This window comes from Mastacembelus armatus, chromosome 20 (assembly GCF_900324485.2).
Source record: "Mastacembelus armatus chromosome 20, fMasArm1.2, whole genome shotgun sequence".
Taxonomy (NCBI): Eukaryota; Metazoa; Chordata; class Actinopteri; order Synbranchiformes; family Mastacembelidae; genus Mastacembelus; species Mastacembelus armatus.
The window spans coordinates 9,560,303-9,575,406 of record NC_046652.1 but is presented as its reverse complement, the minus strand read 5'-3'; the positions used below and the strand labels follow the sequence as shown (position 1 = coordinate 9,575,406).

At 40.7% G+C, this 15,104-nt stretch overlaps 1 protein-coding gene across 5 annotated transcripts in view; it reads right to left on the bottom strand.

Moving 5' to 3' along the window:
• rbm33a (RNA binding motif protein 33a) overlaps nt 1-15,104 on the bottom strand; it is a 30,629-nt gene that overhangs the window by 5,464 nt on the left and 10,061 nt on the right. For 2 of the 5 annotated variants that reach the window (XM_026292918.2, XM_026292919.2), the window contains exons 9-18: nt 10,735-10,993; nt 9,531-9,592; nt 6,925-7,054; nt 5,794-6,164; nt 4,938-5,159; nt 4,428-4,730; nt 3,336-4,064; nt 1,490-1,666; nt 499-684; nt 6-94 (exon numbers count right to left, since the gene is read on the bottom strand). In XM_026292918.2, coding sequence (XP_026148703.1) covers nt 6-94; nt 499-684; nt 1,490-1,666; nt 3,336-4,064; nt 4,428-4,730; nt 4,938-5,159; nt 5,794-6,164; nt 6,925-7,054; nt 9,531-9,592; nt 10,735-10,993 — 2,528 coding nt within the window. The remainder of the gene's footprint in view (nt 1-5; nt 95-498; nt 685-1,489; nt 1,667-3,335; nt 4,065-4,427; nt 4,731-4,937; nt 5,160-5,793; nt 6,165-6,924; nt 7,055-9,530; nt 9,593-10,734; nt 10,994-15,104) is intronic. The other 3 variants (XM_026292921.2, XM_026292920.1, XM_026292922.2) reach the window with 3 other exon arrangements.

The following is a 15,104-nucleotide window of genomic DNA, read 5'->3' as shown; positions in this document are numbered from 1 at the left end:
ATCACCTGTGGAAGCTCATTTGGAAACACACTGCATGCTGGGCACAGGAAAATGTGGCAATTGCTTTCCTTTGCTGGGGCATCATTTTGAACATCTGCAACATTCAGAAACAGAAAAGTACAATTTTAGAGGATTCTCCTCTTATCCACAAGAGGGAGTGAGGGTGGTGAGGAGAAACTGATGAAATCATTCTCTTCCTCTGTGTGCCTAATTCCTACAACAGAGGGCGCTATGTGGTCACACTTTAAAAAAAAAAAAAAAAAAAAATCATTACTGCCTCTCTAGTGGCTGCAAGTAAATTTTTCATGAGGAACAAAGCTTACATATAAACTGACATCTAAGTAAATATGACATTAGCTACAGCTTTAACCAGTTACAGAGTGACTGCCAAGTATTTTGTTACCCTTTATAGAAACTGAGATGTCTTATGAAAAGTCCTATGAAATATACACAAACACATTAAGTTTACTCAATTATGTTTGAAGACAAAGTACCAACCTCGATGGGGCCGATGGACCTTAGAAGGCTCTTGAGCTGGACGTCAGTTGTGGATGAGGACAGACCTTCTATGGACACAGTACGGCGCTCACTCTCTGCACCTCTTTGACTCAGTCTGGCGGGCATCGGACGTCCTCGACTCATCTGACCACCCCCTCTACCTCGGCCCCGGCCTGACACGACAACCTGAACCAACAATGTGAGAGAAATTTCTACATGAGAGAAAGTATAGGGAAGAGTTAGGAGAAAAATAGTGAAAATACAGCCTGAACCTTTTCCTGCACATTGTTTGAGTCTTGCATTCAGCTGTGTGGAGAGCTTCAATGTTGCTCAGCACAAAGGAAAATCTAAAAATGCTATGTGCTTTCCTCTCAACTCTCAGACATGCTTTCACATGATTGACTTATCATATTTCCACACAGAACATCAATGTCACAATATGATGCATGTGGTACAGCATATCTTCATATGAAATCATGAGTGAGAGGTAGGCTTCTACATCTGCAGATGAAGAAAGGGAGGAGGAGGAGATCCCTATAAAACAGAGGACATAGAGGGTTTATGTGTGCGGTGCATGTGCTGGCAACAGGGGCGCATGAAGAGAGAGGAGCCATGCAAGCGTTATGATGGCTGCCTTACCCTGTCAGCATCAGTGAGTATGGTAACTGTGACAGCAGCCTGGTGGTGACAGGCGTGCAGAAAGGCCAGGGGACCTTGTGTAGCCCCCTGTGTTACACCGCTTTCAGCTTGTCAATACTCCTGCACCTGGCATACTGCCCTGTCTTATCACCGCTACTGCTAGATTGGTATGTTTACTGAATGCCAGGTTAGCACAAGCAATGCAGGACAACTTTACTGGAGACATTTTGCCTTTTTTCAGATGAGACCTGCAATAACCCAGAGCCTGCTTTATTAATATACCAAATAGATTTTACATGAAATGTTTGCTAGTGTCCATAGCACAGAAGCAAAGCACTTATTAAGGACATACCCTGTTTTGCTGTGGGTTGCCCATGCCCCCTCTCATAGCCTGTAGTGTTCCGCCTGGTCCCTGTTGCTGCTGTCCTGTCATGGTGACCTTCCTCTGGATGCCCTGGTTGAGCAGGGTTGCCAGCCAGGTATCTTGTTGCTGCACTGGATTACTGGTGGTCTCAGGCCCATTTCCACTCTGGATATAGATGATTGAGGACATTACCACCTCAACTAAAATCCAGTTTTTATATCTCAGTTTGCAGGCATTGCATACTCTTGCTCACATTATGCATTTAGGCAAAGTGTGAAGGGTCTGGACAATAGTGAGAAATACAATGCCATATCTACAAAGCAAACTGAAAATGTGCCAGCACTGGCGCTCGATGTCTATTCACACAGGATGTGGGGAATAAAGATCAACCCAACAAGGTGATGGTCTCATTATCAAATAAAGTCACATCTTAACTCTGTTGACATGCGGGGAGGAATTGAAGGTCGTCTCTTCCCGACTCTGCAGAGATGTGACAGATCAATACAGGGGAAGAAAAGAGGCGATATCTCTGACCTGTCCCCAGTTGAGAGTAAATGGATTAATCCCTCCTATAGAAATCACAGCTCCTGATTGCACCCATCAAATGCTAAGCTGCATTACACTGGAACGACAGCAGCTCGATGTGTACCCCATCCCCCTTGCACCCCCCGTCCTCCCCAGCTTTTGTGTCTTGCGCTGCTTTGTATTATCCCTGATGAAAATATAATTTGCCTCTTATCTGTGTGCCTAAGCCATACAAATCCAAATCCTCAAAAGTGGCAACTTTCTTACACAGGTATTATGTTGCTCCCCCTTCAACCAAGAAAGATTAATTACAAGGCTCTTGGATTGGCATTCTTTTGTTGCCTCGCACCTGAGAGATGGGTTGATGGAAAATACCAACTGAGGGATGACAGAGAGGAAGAGAGAGAGAGCAAGAAAAAAAAGAGGAGTGGAGATAACATTGTCAAGCTTCCATTGATGACAGCAGAACAATGTGGAAAAGGGAGCATCTAGAGAATCTTGTTTTCACAGCAGCTAAAGGCCTTAGCTGTGTCTTTCTGTTTCCATCCCTCTCTCCACCTCACATCACACTCCCCTTTTTTCTCCAAGATGCAGCACATCAGATAGCTCTGTGCAGGTTTCCATTAGTGCAATGACACCCAGTTATCTTCATCTGCAGTGAGCTTGCGATTTTGGCTCTGCAGCTTGATCCTCTAGAGTCAGAAAGCAGCTTATTCCAAATATCACTTCCCAGCAACATGTTTTATCAGTGACAATTATGAATGTTTAACATGCATGCTTTTGTGGTTTTTCAATAAAGATTAACATGTAATTAAGGTCACAGTAATAACTTATCAAGTAGTATAAAATTATGGACTTTGTTGGTGTTACTGTTATACTTGTTTTACTCCTTCCAAGGCCTCTATTTTTGAAGAATACTCTGTTGCCCTTAAATGAGGACATCAACCTTTAAGGGCAGTGATGAGATGTCCCCAACTCTACAGATAAATGTCATACTGCTCTCTGTAATGTCTATAGCCTTTCTGTGTTCTGAAGGTAAAATGTATGTAAGGGTGTTGTGGCTTAAATACCAATCCCCATAGCTTAAAGAGAGGAAACTCTTAACAGATCAATTTTGTCAAAAAGACACAGACATTACTTTGTCATTCCCATAGGTTAGGTATCCTTTAGATTACAAAACAGACAGTGAGCAATCATTAGCATTTAAAACCATTTCATTTTAAAACTGAGTCATTCCCTGATGAGCAAAATCAGCTCAAGAGGATCAAATAAATGTCAGACTGAAACAGAAGTGAAACAATAAGCTCACCGCTCCTGAAAGTTTGACGACTCTGACTTTTTGTGGGACTTGCTGACCTTCAACACCAAAACTCTTGGCCTGTTGCATCACTGTTCTTTTTGTCCCAGGTTTAGGTCCTTGATTCGGAGCCTGGCAATGGCCCACAGAGGGAGTTACAGGTATGTTCTTTTGCATGGACTGGGTTTGAGTGCCAGGTACGTTTATATTTTGCCAAGCACTGTTCCTTCGTTGCTGTTGCATCTGCTGCTGATTTTGTTGAGGTTGTTTCCATTGCTGGTCCTGGCCAGGCCCAGGCTGTTGTTGCTGGGTGTTACCTTTTACCATCTGCAGGCGTGTTTTGACATTGGGTCGTGGAGTAGCAGTTGGAGCAGCACTGTTAGGAGGGATGACTGTGCCTTGATTAGGATTGTTTAATAATTTATTTAATGATTGTGTTTTCTGAGGAAACTGTTTCGGCTGTTGTGGTTGTATCTGCAGTTGCTGTTTTTCTTCTGGCTGCTGCTCTCCTACAGGGTGCTGGGTTTGCTGATTTTGTTGTGCAGGCTGAATCTGTGTAGGAGGGAGGCCTTGGCTGGGTGGGTTTGTCTGAGAATTAAGTCTTTCTAGCAGCTCCTTCATTCTGAGGCCAGCCTGCATCTGCCGCCGCATCTCCTTCCTCTTCAGGATCGCCTCGCGCAGACGCTTCTGTTCCTCGATCTTCAGACGATACTGTCGTGTCTCCTCATCCTCATCTGGGTCCTGTTGCACAAACACAAAGCAAAAATGATTTCCTATCCCCATTTTCTGGAATTATTTAGCCTAAGACACAGGTGTAATAAAAGGAAAAAGTGCTCAAGAAAATCTAACAGCACAATTAACTCTTTTCAGTGGAACAAGTCTGCTGTCATTAACAACCTTATTACTGGCCTTTTTAATGATCTTCAGCAGATCTGACAATTTCTGGGTCGCTGAGTTTAGCAGGAAAAAACACTGGAAATAGTTTATAATTAATTATAATAAAGAGAGAAAAGAAACATTTTTGAAAACATAATACATAGTTATGAAATCTGTGCATTATAAGAATCTTTCTCATTTTTCCTTTTCATTAGCACTAGAGCTGACCTCTGGTGCTGTACTGGCTGTTGTGCTTGGGATTTCCTTGCAAACCACTGTCCTGCCTGGTCCCCCAGACAACTGAGTCTTGGCAGCAGCTTGGCCTCTTCCTCTGCCACCATCAGGCGCTGGCTGACTGTTCTGCCCAGGACGCACCCCCTGTGTTGCCTTGGCAACAGGCCTAATGTTGGCGGCTGTGGAGGTGGGGGTGGTGGCTGGGCGGAAACTAGTCATGTCTGTGTTGCCAGGTGCTACAGGGAGCTCCCGTAAGTTGCTGTTGCGCTGCTGCATTTGCTTCGAGACAGGTGCATTCTGAAGAAAAGGCAGAATGTAAACATTTCATGCTGTGTACATTTGGTTCTACAGATTTTTACCACACTATGCTTTGTTTATTCAGCAAAGATGTTAACAGAATAATGTAGATGAATTAGAATGACAGTGATAAATTACTGGCCCTGTGTAACAGCTTTGTATCAGTTCTGAGCATAAAATAGATGCACTAATATGTTAATTTCTCACCATCCTCTGTCTGATGGGCATATTGCGCTGTTGCGAGTTTTGAGGGCGTGGAGTCATCTGCCTGGGGCTACCATGTGCCTGCTGTTGATGGAAGGGATTTTGGCAATGGTGCATCATGGGGCGAGGCTCATTGAGATTTAGCTGTTGCTGGTGCATGGGCTGATGGGATGGCACTGGGTTGTGATGGGGAAGCTGGGATACAGGAGAGCCATGCATTAAGCCCTGAATTATCAGAAAAAGAATAAAACAACAATTGAGGACACCCAGAAACTATGACATATAATGCCTTATGTTTGTCAATTTTTATCTCAACTATATAACTGAAACAATCTAAATTAAATAAAACCACAGAAAGTAACAATTCTTATGAATGTAATTGTCAAAACTGGATCAGACACTTTCTGCATATAATTAACCTCTAACTGGTGTCCTTATTTATCCACATAGTAGTATTGCAAGAGTGATTTGACCACTAGAGGGAGCTCTTGCCTATGTGTCTTGACAAAACGCTGAGGTCTTTTTCCTTAACGCTTCAGTAGCAGCCAATATGATAACTAGTGTAGTTTATTCATGTGTACAGCAGTCTAGTCATTGCTCGTCACAACCACTTTAATAATCTAGATCAAAACTGACGAGAATTCATATATTCATGGCAGAAAAAAAAATATGAATGCCTGTCTCCTTTAAAAGAATTGTCACAGGTGAGAGAAGATGCTCACAAGACATCATGATACTCAGATCGAATTACTGTTTTAGCAAGCTAATTCAAAAGACAACTGTAGAGGAAATACAGAATAAGCACAAAGCTGCTCCATAAAATACAGCTATGGTTGCCTGTTGGTTACAAACCACTTACTCTTAGTCGTACCTGCATCCCAAACTGAACTTGAGGAGGAGGAAAATGGTTTCCCTGCTGGCCAAACTGCTGACGGGGGTTCATGAAAGGCCTAGGTGGGTTTGGGGAACCACCTTGTTGATTCAAGCCGACCAACTGGTGGGGAGGGAGGTTAGGTCTAGGGGGTTCTCTTGGAAACAGTCCCACTGGGCCCTGGTCTGGCTGGTTGAAGGCTGGTCCTGGTGGGCCAAAGCCCATGTGGCCCTGCCCGCCCAGCTGCTGCTGGTTGTGGTGGTGGTGCTGGTGGACATTGTTGCTGCTGTTCATCAGAGGGCTAGGGCTCCGGTGATCGAACATGTGCTGCCCTGGAAACCGTGTTGACTCTGTGCGCTCTGTGGCCAATGTGAGGAAGACAATGAACAGAGATGTCAATGTTTGACTTGGTAGCCAATTTCAGTAAATCAGTATCTCTGACGTGTGCGTGTGTGTGTATATATGGTCCCCAGAAAGTACTCACAAGTCATCGGTTTTTGTGTAAAGTGGGTATAAAATGTAATTATTCAAACCATCAAATTTATTGCTACGCAGGACCCCCTAATAAATTAAAGCATCAAGTCAACCTGGTTAAGTCTCTACAAGCTTTGCACACCTGGATTTGGGACGTTTATCCCATTCTTCCTGACAGATCCTCTCAGGCTCTGTCAGACTGGATAAAAGGAATCTGTGAACTTTCAACTTCAGGTCTCCCCATACATGTTATGTGGGGTTTAAGTCTGGGCTTTAGCAGGACCACTGTCTTGGCTGTATGCTTCAGGCCACTGTTGTGTTAAAAAGTGCACCATTGCCCCAGTCTAAAGTTGCATGCACTCTGGAGCAGGTTTTCTTCAAGGGCCTCTCTGTTTTGGCTGCATTTATCATTCCCACAATTCCCCCCATGTCCCTGCTGCTGTAAAAAAGTGCATGCGGGTCTAAGGGTCTAAATACTTGCTACAGCCACTACATGCACCTGCATTTAATATGAGTGCTGCTAATAGAGAAACACCAGAAAGCTAGCAGCACACCCTGTAGGTAAACTACCAGAGGTGATGTGAAAAAAGAGTCAAATATGCAAAGAGTGTTGTAACCCTCATTAAGATTGGGTGTGGAACTCACCTCCCATAAAGAGGGGCTCTCTGTCCTGGGGGCCTTGAAGTGGCTGGTTCCTGAAGGGCTCCATGTGATGAGGGGGTTGATGGGGTTGCCCAAAATTACCAGGCATGTGCTGCTGAAAGTCTCCTGGTCCCTGGGAAAATACAAAAATCATGAATTATAGGCCATACTGGGACCTCAATAATCAAAAACAAATTAAACTAATGAAAAATGGGAATTTGTTGTGGGGTATTGCATCAGGCAGGGAGCATTTGTAACTGAAGGACTGGGGTCATTAAAAAGACGCAGAATTTTGTGTTGTAAACATCAATATGCATGACAATATTAAAGAAACCCTTCAGCATAAATTCATGAGCAAACCCACATTAATGCTACTCGGGGCTTTGTTGATAAACCTTCTAAAAGCCTGTCTCTAACAAGGAAAGGGGTATTTCAGGAGCGGATAAGTGCCCTCATCTTTGTTTCAACCACTCCGTATGTTCGACAGCTTTCTAATGCACGATACTCCTCATGTATCTTCCAAGGAAAACTAGATAACAACCCTTTAATCCCTTCTTGGAATTCGAATCCCCCTCATAACTGTCTCCTTTATTCTTTTAAACATCCATCTCTGCTGAAAAATTAACCTGCTATTCAACACGTGGCACTTCCACAAATCGGCTCCTTGCCTCCTCCAAGCCTATTGTAAATTACTTAAGATGCTATCAAGGCTTAATCCATCTTTATACCACTCCTGCATAGTGCTATTTAAACAGAAGAGGTGTTAGAAAGCTAGAAGGCCAGAGTCCCAAAAACTTGCTTAACAGAAAGTTAATCAAAGGGGCTTACAAAGACAGGAGATCACAATGGGGGCAAAATCATAATGTTCTAAAAGGTCAGACAGGCAGTTTTGCACAATGAGAACACTGGTGTCCATTTAATACCTTTAAAATAGCACAGCTCATCCTCTAATCCTTGATAAACAGGCTGCAGGCTGCTCAATATATAACTGATGCTAAGATAACTCTTAATATAATGGGGATAACCAAGATAAACATAATGGAGAGAGGCCAAATGTCATATATTTAATAAAAAACAGACATTTCAGCTTGAAAAGATGTTCTGCATTCATGATAAATTCTTAAAACCATTAATAAGACAAGATTGCTGGCACTGAAACATACTCTTTGTTTTCATTATATGTTCCTATGCAAAAGACATACAAGTCAAGGAGCTGTTCCTCTACTAATTGCCATGAAGGAATTTAATTATTAAAATGCATAAAGAAAAAAAGGATTTGGGAAAAAAAAAAAAAATACCAAGCACTAGAAATTACATCCCATACTGGTAACATTTTCAAATTGTGGTATTGGTGGCATCTTTGTTTCAGTTAAACTGAATGTCATTCATTTAAACAGATTAATAAGAGAAATTAATATTTAAAAAACAGTCTCCACCAGCAAAAATTTTATGCAATAACACTAGAGGCTATGACCCTCATTCACCTGCTCTTTTAACAATTAAATTTGATGGGATGATAATGTATGATAATCATGAGTAATCAGGTGCCCACTGGTAAATGAAATGTTGCAGGCTGGTATGTCACCTGCATTTCAAATTGTGACCTTGGCAACAGAAGCTTAAATACGATTGACAGCTGGGCAATCCAACACTGTGGTTCATAAGCCCAGTTGTCTGCAGAACCTTTCAACACTGCCTTTTACTGTATAAGTACCAAAACAGCTCCCTGCCACTGCACTATCAATATCTAGCACCATTACAGACCTCAGGAACAGCAATTGGATGGTACTGACACTGAAGGGAAAAAGAGGTAAAAATACTGTTTATTTTTTTGACTCCTTTGTGAAAACCCAGCTCATATGGCAACAGGGTTCTAAATCTACATGAATGCAATTGGATGCAGTTATTTTCCAATAGATAATTTGCATAAATCCATATAAAATGCACTTTCCAGGAAAATGTCAGTCAGTACCAGCACCACCTGATGCCTGGACATCATTAACAGAAGGACAGAGTAACTTGAGGCACTTTGACTGACTTACTGGTAACCCTTTTCCCTTGATACAGTAATTACTTTAAAGGCATTTCTGTCACCTCTTGGATAGGTTCTTTGTGAGTGAAATAAAGGACCTTTTCTTACAGGAAATCACTGACTTAAGATCCCTTTTCTCGAACGTAAAATTCAGCCTTCAAAATATACGGTGCAAAAAAAGGCAAGACGCTCAAACCACCAAGTTTCATTAATTCAAATACCATTCAAAAAGGTCTCGGTGCCTTTGGGACACAAACTTGGGAAGAGTGAATTTTTAAATGGCCATGTATCCTGGTTTCACAATTCCATTATGTGCCAAGCTGGCTAGTCTGAGCCCCAGCCCATCCATGAAGACTAACTAAATCCCACCACTGTAGCTCTAACCTCCTACCGCCTAAAGTCCCTATCACGCATTTCCAGTTGCACAGCCAGAATCGTATCAGTTGTTTATAGATTTGCTTTAACAGTGTTTCGCTAGGGCAGCCAGTCTAATTGCTGTAATGATATTGACCCCACAAAAAGGGATGCTAACCATGTAGAGAAAGAAAGCGAGGAAAGAGGAGCAGCTGCTACTCACATGGAACCTCTGAGGACCCACAGCAGGTCTGGGCTGGCTCTGAACAGGAGGCATCAAGGGCACTGCAATGAGAAAGAGAATGAACGAAAAAGACATTGAAAGATACAAGAAAGAGGGGTGGATAGGAAAGGAGAGAAAAATGAAAATGGATGACAGCCAGAAAAAGGATAGTGATAAACAGGGAAACCATTAGGCAAAAGGCCCTTGCAAAGCAATACAGGTTAACTTTGATCTCATAGTTGCTTCTCAAATCAGAGGTGAGCACAGACCAGGGAGCCCAAAGAAATACTAAATGTGAAAATAACTTGCCGAATTCAACTAATAAAATGAATAAGACATTTGCTATATGTTAACACCTAGCACAATGCAACTGAATAAACTGAATTTGCAGGTTGACAGTGATTCAAAATAAGGGTTACTGTAATTATATGTCAAAATCTGTGACAGGCAAATATTCAGTTGAAACTTATATTACAATATAAATAAATAAATAGCAGACATATACAGACATATGCACATACATACTTAATCATAACCAGAGGCAATCCCTGATCTTCCAGAACACATCTTTCTCTCAAAAGCAAAACCCAACCCCCCACATGTCCACTTGTACACCGACACTGACACACACAAACACACACAAGCACACAGGCTAATATGCTTTCCTAACAAAATTTCAATTTCAATTTTTTGGCCTGGACAGACAGCCTAGATAAACCCATCTCAGGGAATGAAATGGCAATGCTGCCAGGGGAAAAAAAAAACAAAAAAAAAAAAACAGGAGGATAAACCCATTACCGGCTGAGAGAGCAATTCACTTGTCATTCAACCAAACAACAAAATGACATTCTAATTCAGACACCTTTCAGCACATAACTGTCAACCAAAAAGACATCATGCACCTCAACTGAGAATCTTGCTTAGAATTAGGATTTAAATATTCAGAGTTGCAATAATAAATATTTAGAGAAATGTTTCAAAAATAAAAATTGTCATAAAACAGAATTTATATTTGTCTTCTTGCAGATCCAACTGCTTAACTTAAATTCTGAAGACCAATATAATAAATATAAGACAAGACAGAAAATCTCTGGATTTTTAATAACTTGCATTAAAAAAAAAAAAAAAAAAAATTGTATCAACTATTTTAATATATATGCTCACAGGATCTATTATATGTGAGACAGATTATAGATTAACCTACATTGTACAGAGGTTGACGTGGGCCCTCTAAAATGGGGGTTAATGTAGATGTGTCTGGGCTGTGGTGGCTGTTGCTGATGATGTTGGGCAAAGTTGGGTGGCATGGTGCTCATCATCCGTGGTGGTGGTTCCATCTGGGGTCTCAACGGCAGTGACCGGTGAGACATCTGTAAGGGGATGAGGGGCTGAAGAGTCTGCTGGGCCAGTGGACGGCCCTCCTGGAAGGGAGGAGGCCCTCTTGGACACATAGCGCGGTGTTGCTAATTCGAAAGAAATGCAGAAATATTAAGGAGTAAAACCAAAACAACCAGTAAAAATACATTTATTTTGGGAAGATTCTGACATCATTGCTTGCAGTCATGCAAAAACAAGTCAATTCACCAGCACAATTGAAAATAGTAACCTTAAATAATTTAGTGCTACTCTCCACTGAAGATTAAAAATACATGTGTGACACAAAACTGAAGGCAACCTTGACAACCTACTGCACTGGAATATATCAACCAGTGGTGCACCAACCAATAACTGTAGAAAAAATAATTACGCAGTGAAGTGATGCTTCACATGAGTCTTTGATAAGTATCTTGTAAGAAGCACAAGCCCATTAACAGCAGCAAGCAGATTGCTGGTGGTGTTTGCATGCCATCCATCTACCATTATATTTTTATTTCCAGTGCTGATGTTTTAAATTTTACAGCCAATTGGCATTATTTAATGTAACCTAAAATAATCAATAGCTGGAGTGTACCCTTGAGAAGATCTGCTTTAACAAAAACATATCAGTGGCAACAAAAAGTTGCCAACCAAAAGTTGCAAATTATTAAGATTATTACTTGGCAATAAACCGATTCAGGACTAGTTTTCATCCCACCTTTATAGTCTATCAGACAGACCAGCCAAACATTACCTACTACATTAACTAGGCCAAATAAAAAGCTAGCTAGCTGCCTAATCAACCACACAATTTTCAACTTGGTGACAACCTAGCCATGCCTCTTCTTAGCAAATAACCATCCACCTCATCCATCTACCTAGCTAGTCTGCTAATTATCCAAACAATTAGATTACTGCGCCAAAAAGGTTAGCTTCCACACTAGAAGCATGCCATACCATGCCCATGGCATGATATGTCATGGGTAATCCACCAAAGCCTCGTCTGCTACCTGATTGGGTTTCCAATCATGTAGGTCTTCTGTCAACTCTGTATATCTACATCTTCTATCACATCATGCTATGCTATTGTCAGCTCCACAAAATACACAACACACTGTGCTTCAGACCACAACACAAGATCTGGTCTTATATTAGTGACAGCTGTCACTAGCAAAGGTTGTTCTCCAAAACATACTCTTGTTGAAGAGTCTCTCACCGCTTTTACTGGCCCCATATAATGCCTGTTCAAAGTTGATAGATTTTTCACCTTCATGAACAAACAAAGTCTCATCTTTTGTGCACATGTACATAGCGCAGTTTTAGTAAAATGCATACATTCTTTAATTTATCACATCAAAAATAATAAAAATGAAAATACATTTTAACAGGATGCAATGATGACGACGACTAGTCCTGGCCTTAGCTTGAAAAATCCAATAGCTGAATATATGTAATCATATCAAACATTAACAGCCCCTAAGGAACTACTGCTTTGGCAATTATCCATACTATTATCATCCCAGGCAAAGCAGGTCACATAATAGGGTAAGTTTTGCATGTGCATCTAATACTACCGATGACTAAATTAATGCTCGTATGCAATTTGATGATATATGGTACAGTATTTGAGATATGCACTGTGGTCTATAAATTTTACAGTTGTATACAAAAAAAACCAAACATTCATATCTCACAAACAAGTTCAACATGTTATTTTTTAACGCACATATTTTTCAAAAATATTAATGCATGTAATCAACAGCGCCATCATGTGGCCATTTGTCAATCACTGCATTTTGGCTAGAAATTAATAAGCTATGAAACATTTTTGGTATAACAGTTTCTATGATATGAAAATATGGCTTCAACAGCACTGCCAGATGGCTTCTTACAAAGACTTGTAGCAGTATTTGCCACCAACTCAGGAACAATATGGTGCATGTGAAAGAAATTAGGTATACAGTGCCCACATGCCAACATATGGAAGAAGTAGCAACAGCACTACATGGCTGGTTCTAATAATGGTACAGATAGCTACAGATGTTTAACTATATTTTACATCAGGAAGAATGCAAATTTAAACCTTTGATATTTGGGTCAAAGTAACTAACTACAAAACATTTTGGCTATTAAGTTCTGAACCACAAAGCACATATATAAAGTCCACAAACCAGCAGTGGTGTGCACATAATCCTAACGCTGTTGTCAGCAGTTTTGACTGACAATTTATTTTTACATTTTTTCTAATGACAACATTTAATTTCCATTTATTCATTTTTAATAACATCAAAAAAGGTAAGATTTACAAGGTCAGAAAACAGTGAAGCTGCTGTCACTTTTCATGTCAACATGAAACACATGAAGGATTTTCTTTTTTGCAGTGACAGCAGAGGCCATATAAAACGCTGCAGCTATTGAGTTTAAATAGGTAAATGTTAATGCAATTTACAAAGTACAATTAAAAATATGAAAAACCTAATTACTAGTAATTACCTCAAACTCAGTTCACCTGCTGTAGCCTAGCCTGAACTTTGGTCTGAAGCTTCCCTCTGGTCCACATGGACTCAAGCTGGGTGCTTGCTTGTGCATAATCAAACGCATCAAGGGAGATCATTGCAGAGGAAACTGTCAATAGACTTTGCATCTTTGCTTCAGAGAGATGACACCTGTCTGAGTGTCCATTTTAAATTTTGTTCTGAAGGCTGAACTTGTGCTCTGCTGCCACAATAGAGAATAGGGAAATTACTTAAATTTACAAATTTTAAATCAAGGACACTGGAAAAGTGATCTTAAGCTGCCAAGAAACTCTGAACATGGAATTTCACAATCCTGCAAGCATTTGCTTCTCTGAGAGGAAATCCCACAGCTTGAGTTCCTTCAGCAGTGGCAAATGCATCCCTCCGTGACCCACAGTGGTCACAGATGCGATCCAAGGACTCCAGACTGGAGCTCTATAATGCACTGTCACCACCTGGATGGCAAGATGCATTCAGTATGATACTGAGGTTAGCAATGAAGCCAACATGCTACAAGGGAAATCTTTGTTGATAGATTGAACTACCTCCATGATGTGCAGCACATGCAATTGATGCCACAGTACTAGCCATGTTATAAAACCCTCACTGAATGTAACTCTCATTGCAAAATTCAGTCATGTTCAATAAATGCAACCTCAATCTCAACCAACTCCTCTGATCACACTGTACATTCAGCCAAGCAAGATGTGAGTGTTCACAGAATCAGTTAGATTTGCTCATTGAATCGTACCCAAGATGGCTGCAAATTCTAAGTCGATGTACAAAAAAAAAAAAAAAAAACAACTACCTACCTTATTGCTATGGGGCCACAAGCAATTTACAGAAGGAAATAAAGGGTGACTAGCTCCCCTTTTCTCCCAAAACAATGACAGAATCATTAGGTTTTCCATCATGCAAACACTTTGGACCAACCAAAGAGGCAGAATTGGTGAGTGACGAACAAATCACTGGACTCACAGGATTCACAAATACGGTGGCAAAAAAAGACAGACATCCTTCAAACTACCACAACACAGCCATAAAATAAGCTGATGTAGGCAGTTAGTTGATTTTGTGCATTATTTTAAAGCTAGCTGATTAGTTTTGCGATTATGATTTCACTCTGTTTTCATTTGTAGCCAAGCCTGAGTTTATTGGAAAGATTGGTTTTAGATGTGCCCACAGTATGTTTCTCCATATGCAATGGAGAGAGCAAATGCAATGATCAGAGTGAATTAAATAAAGATGTGCTTTAAAAAGGTCGGGATGGAACATAAGCTTCCTGCTCAACTTTGTCTTCTTGTTAGCTCCCTCTCTCACAAAAATCGCATGTGGCGGCCATCATTTTGTTCATCAGCTATTTTGGTTCTGCCCCTATATTTCTAACATCCACACATACTAACATGCAATATATGTATTCAAACATAACATGCTACATACACAAGTACATACCATACAAACACATGCCCATGTAATTCACCATATAGCAATGGACCCATTATTTTGTCTTGGGTTGGCTTAATAGGGTTGCCTGTCCAATAAATAATTATGTGTTATTAAATATTAGTTAATTGTGGTTAATAACTTCTCTCTTCAACAATGACACCTACATTTCTTTGGTGTACAACCTGAGGTTCTGACCACTATATATTTAATGGTGAAGTGTGTGAGACTACATTATTGTACTTACAAAGTGCAAGTC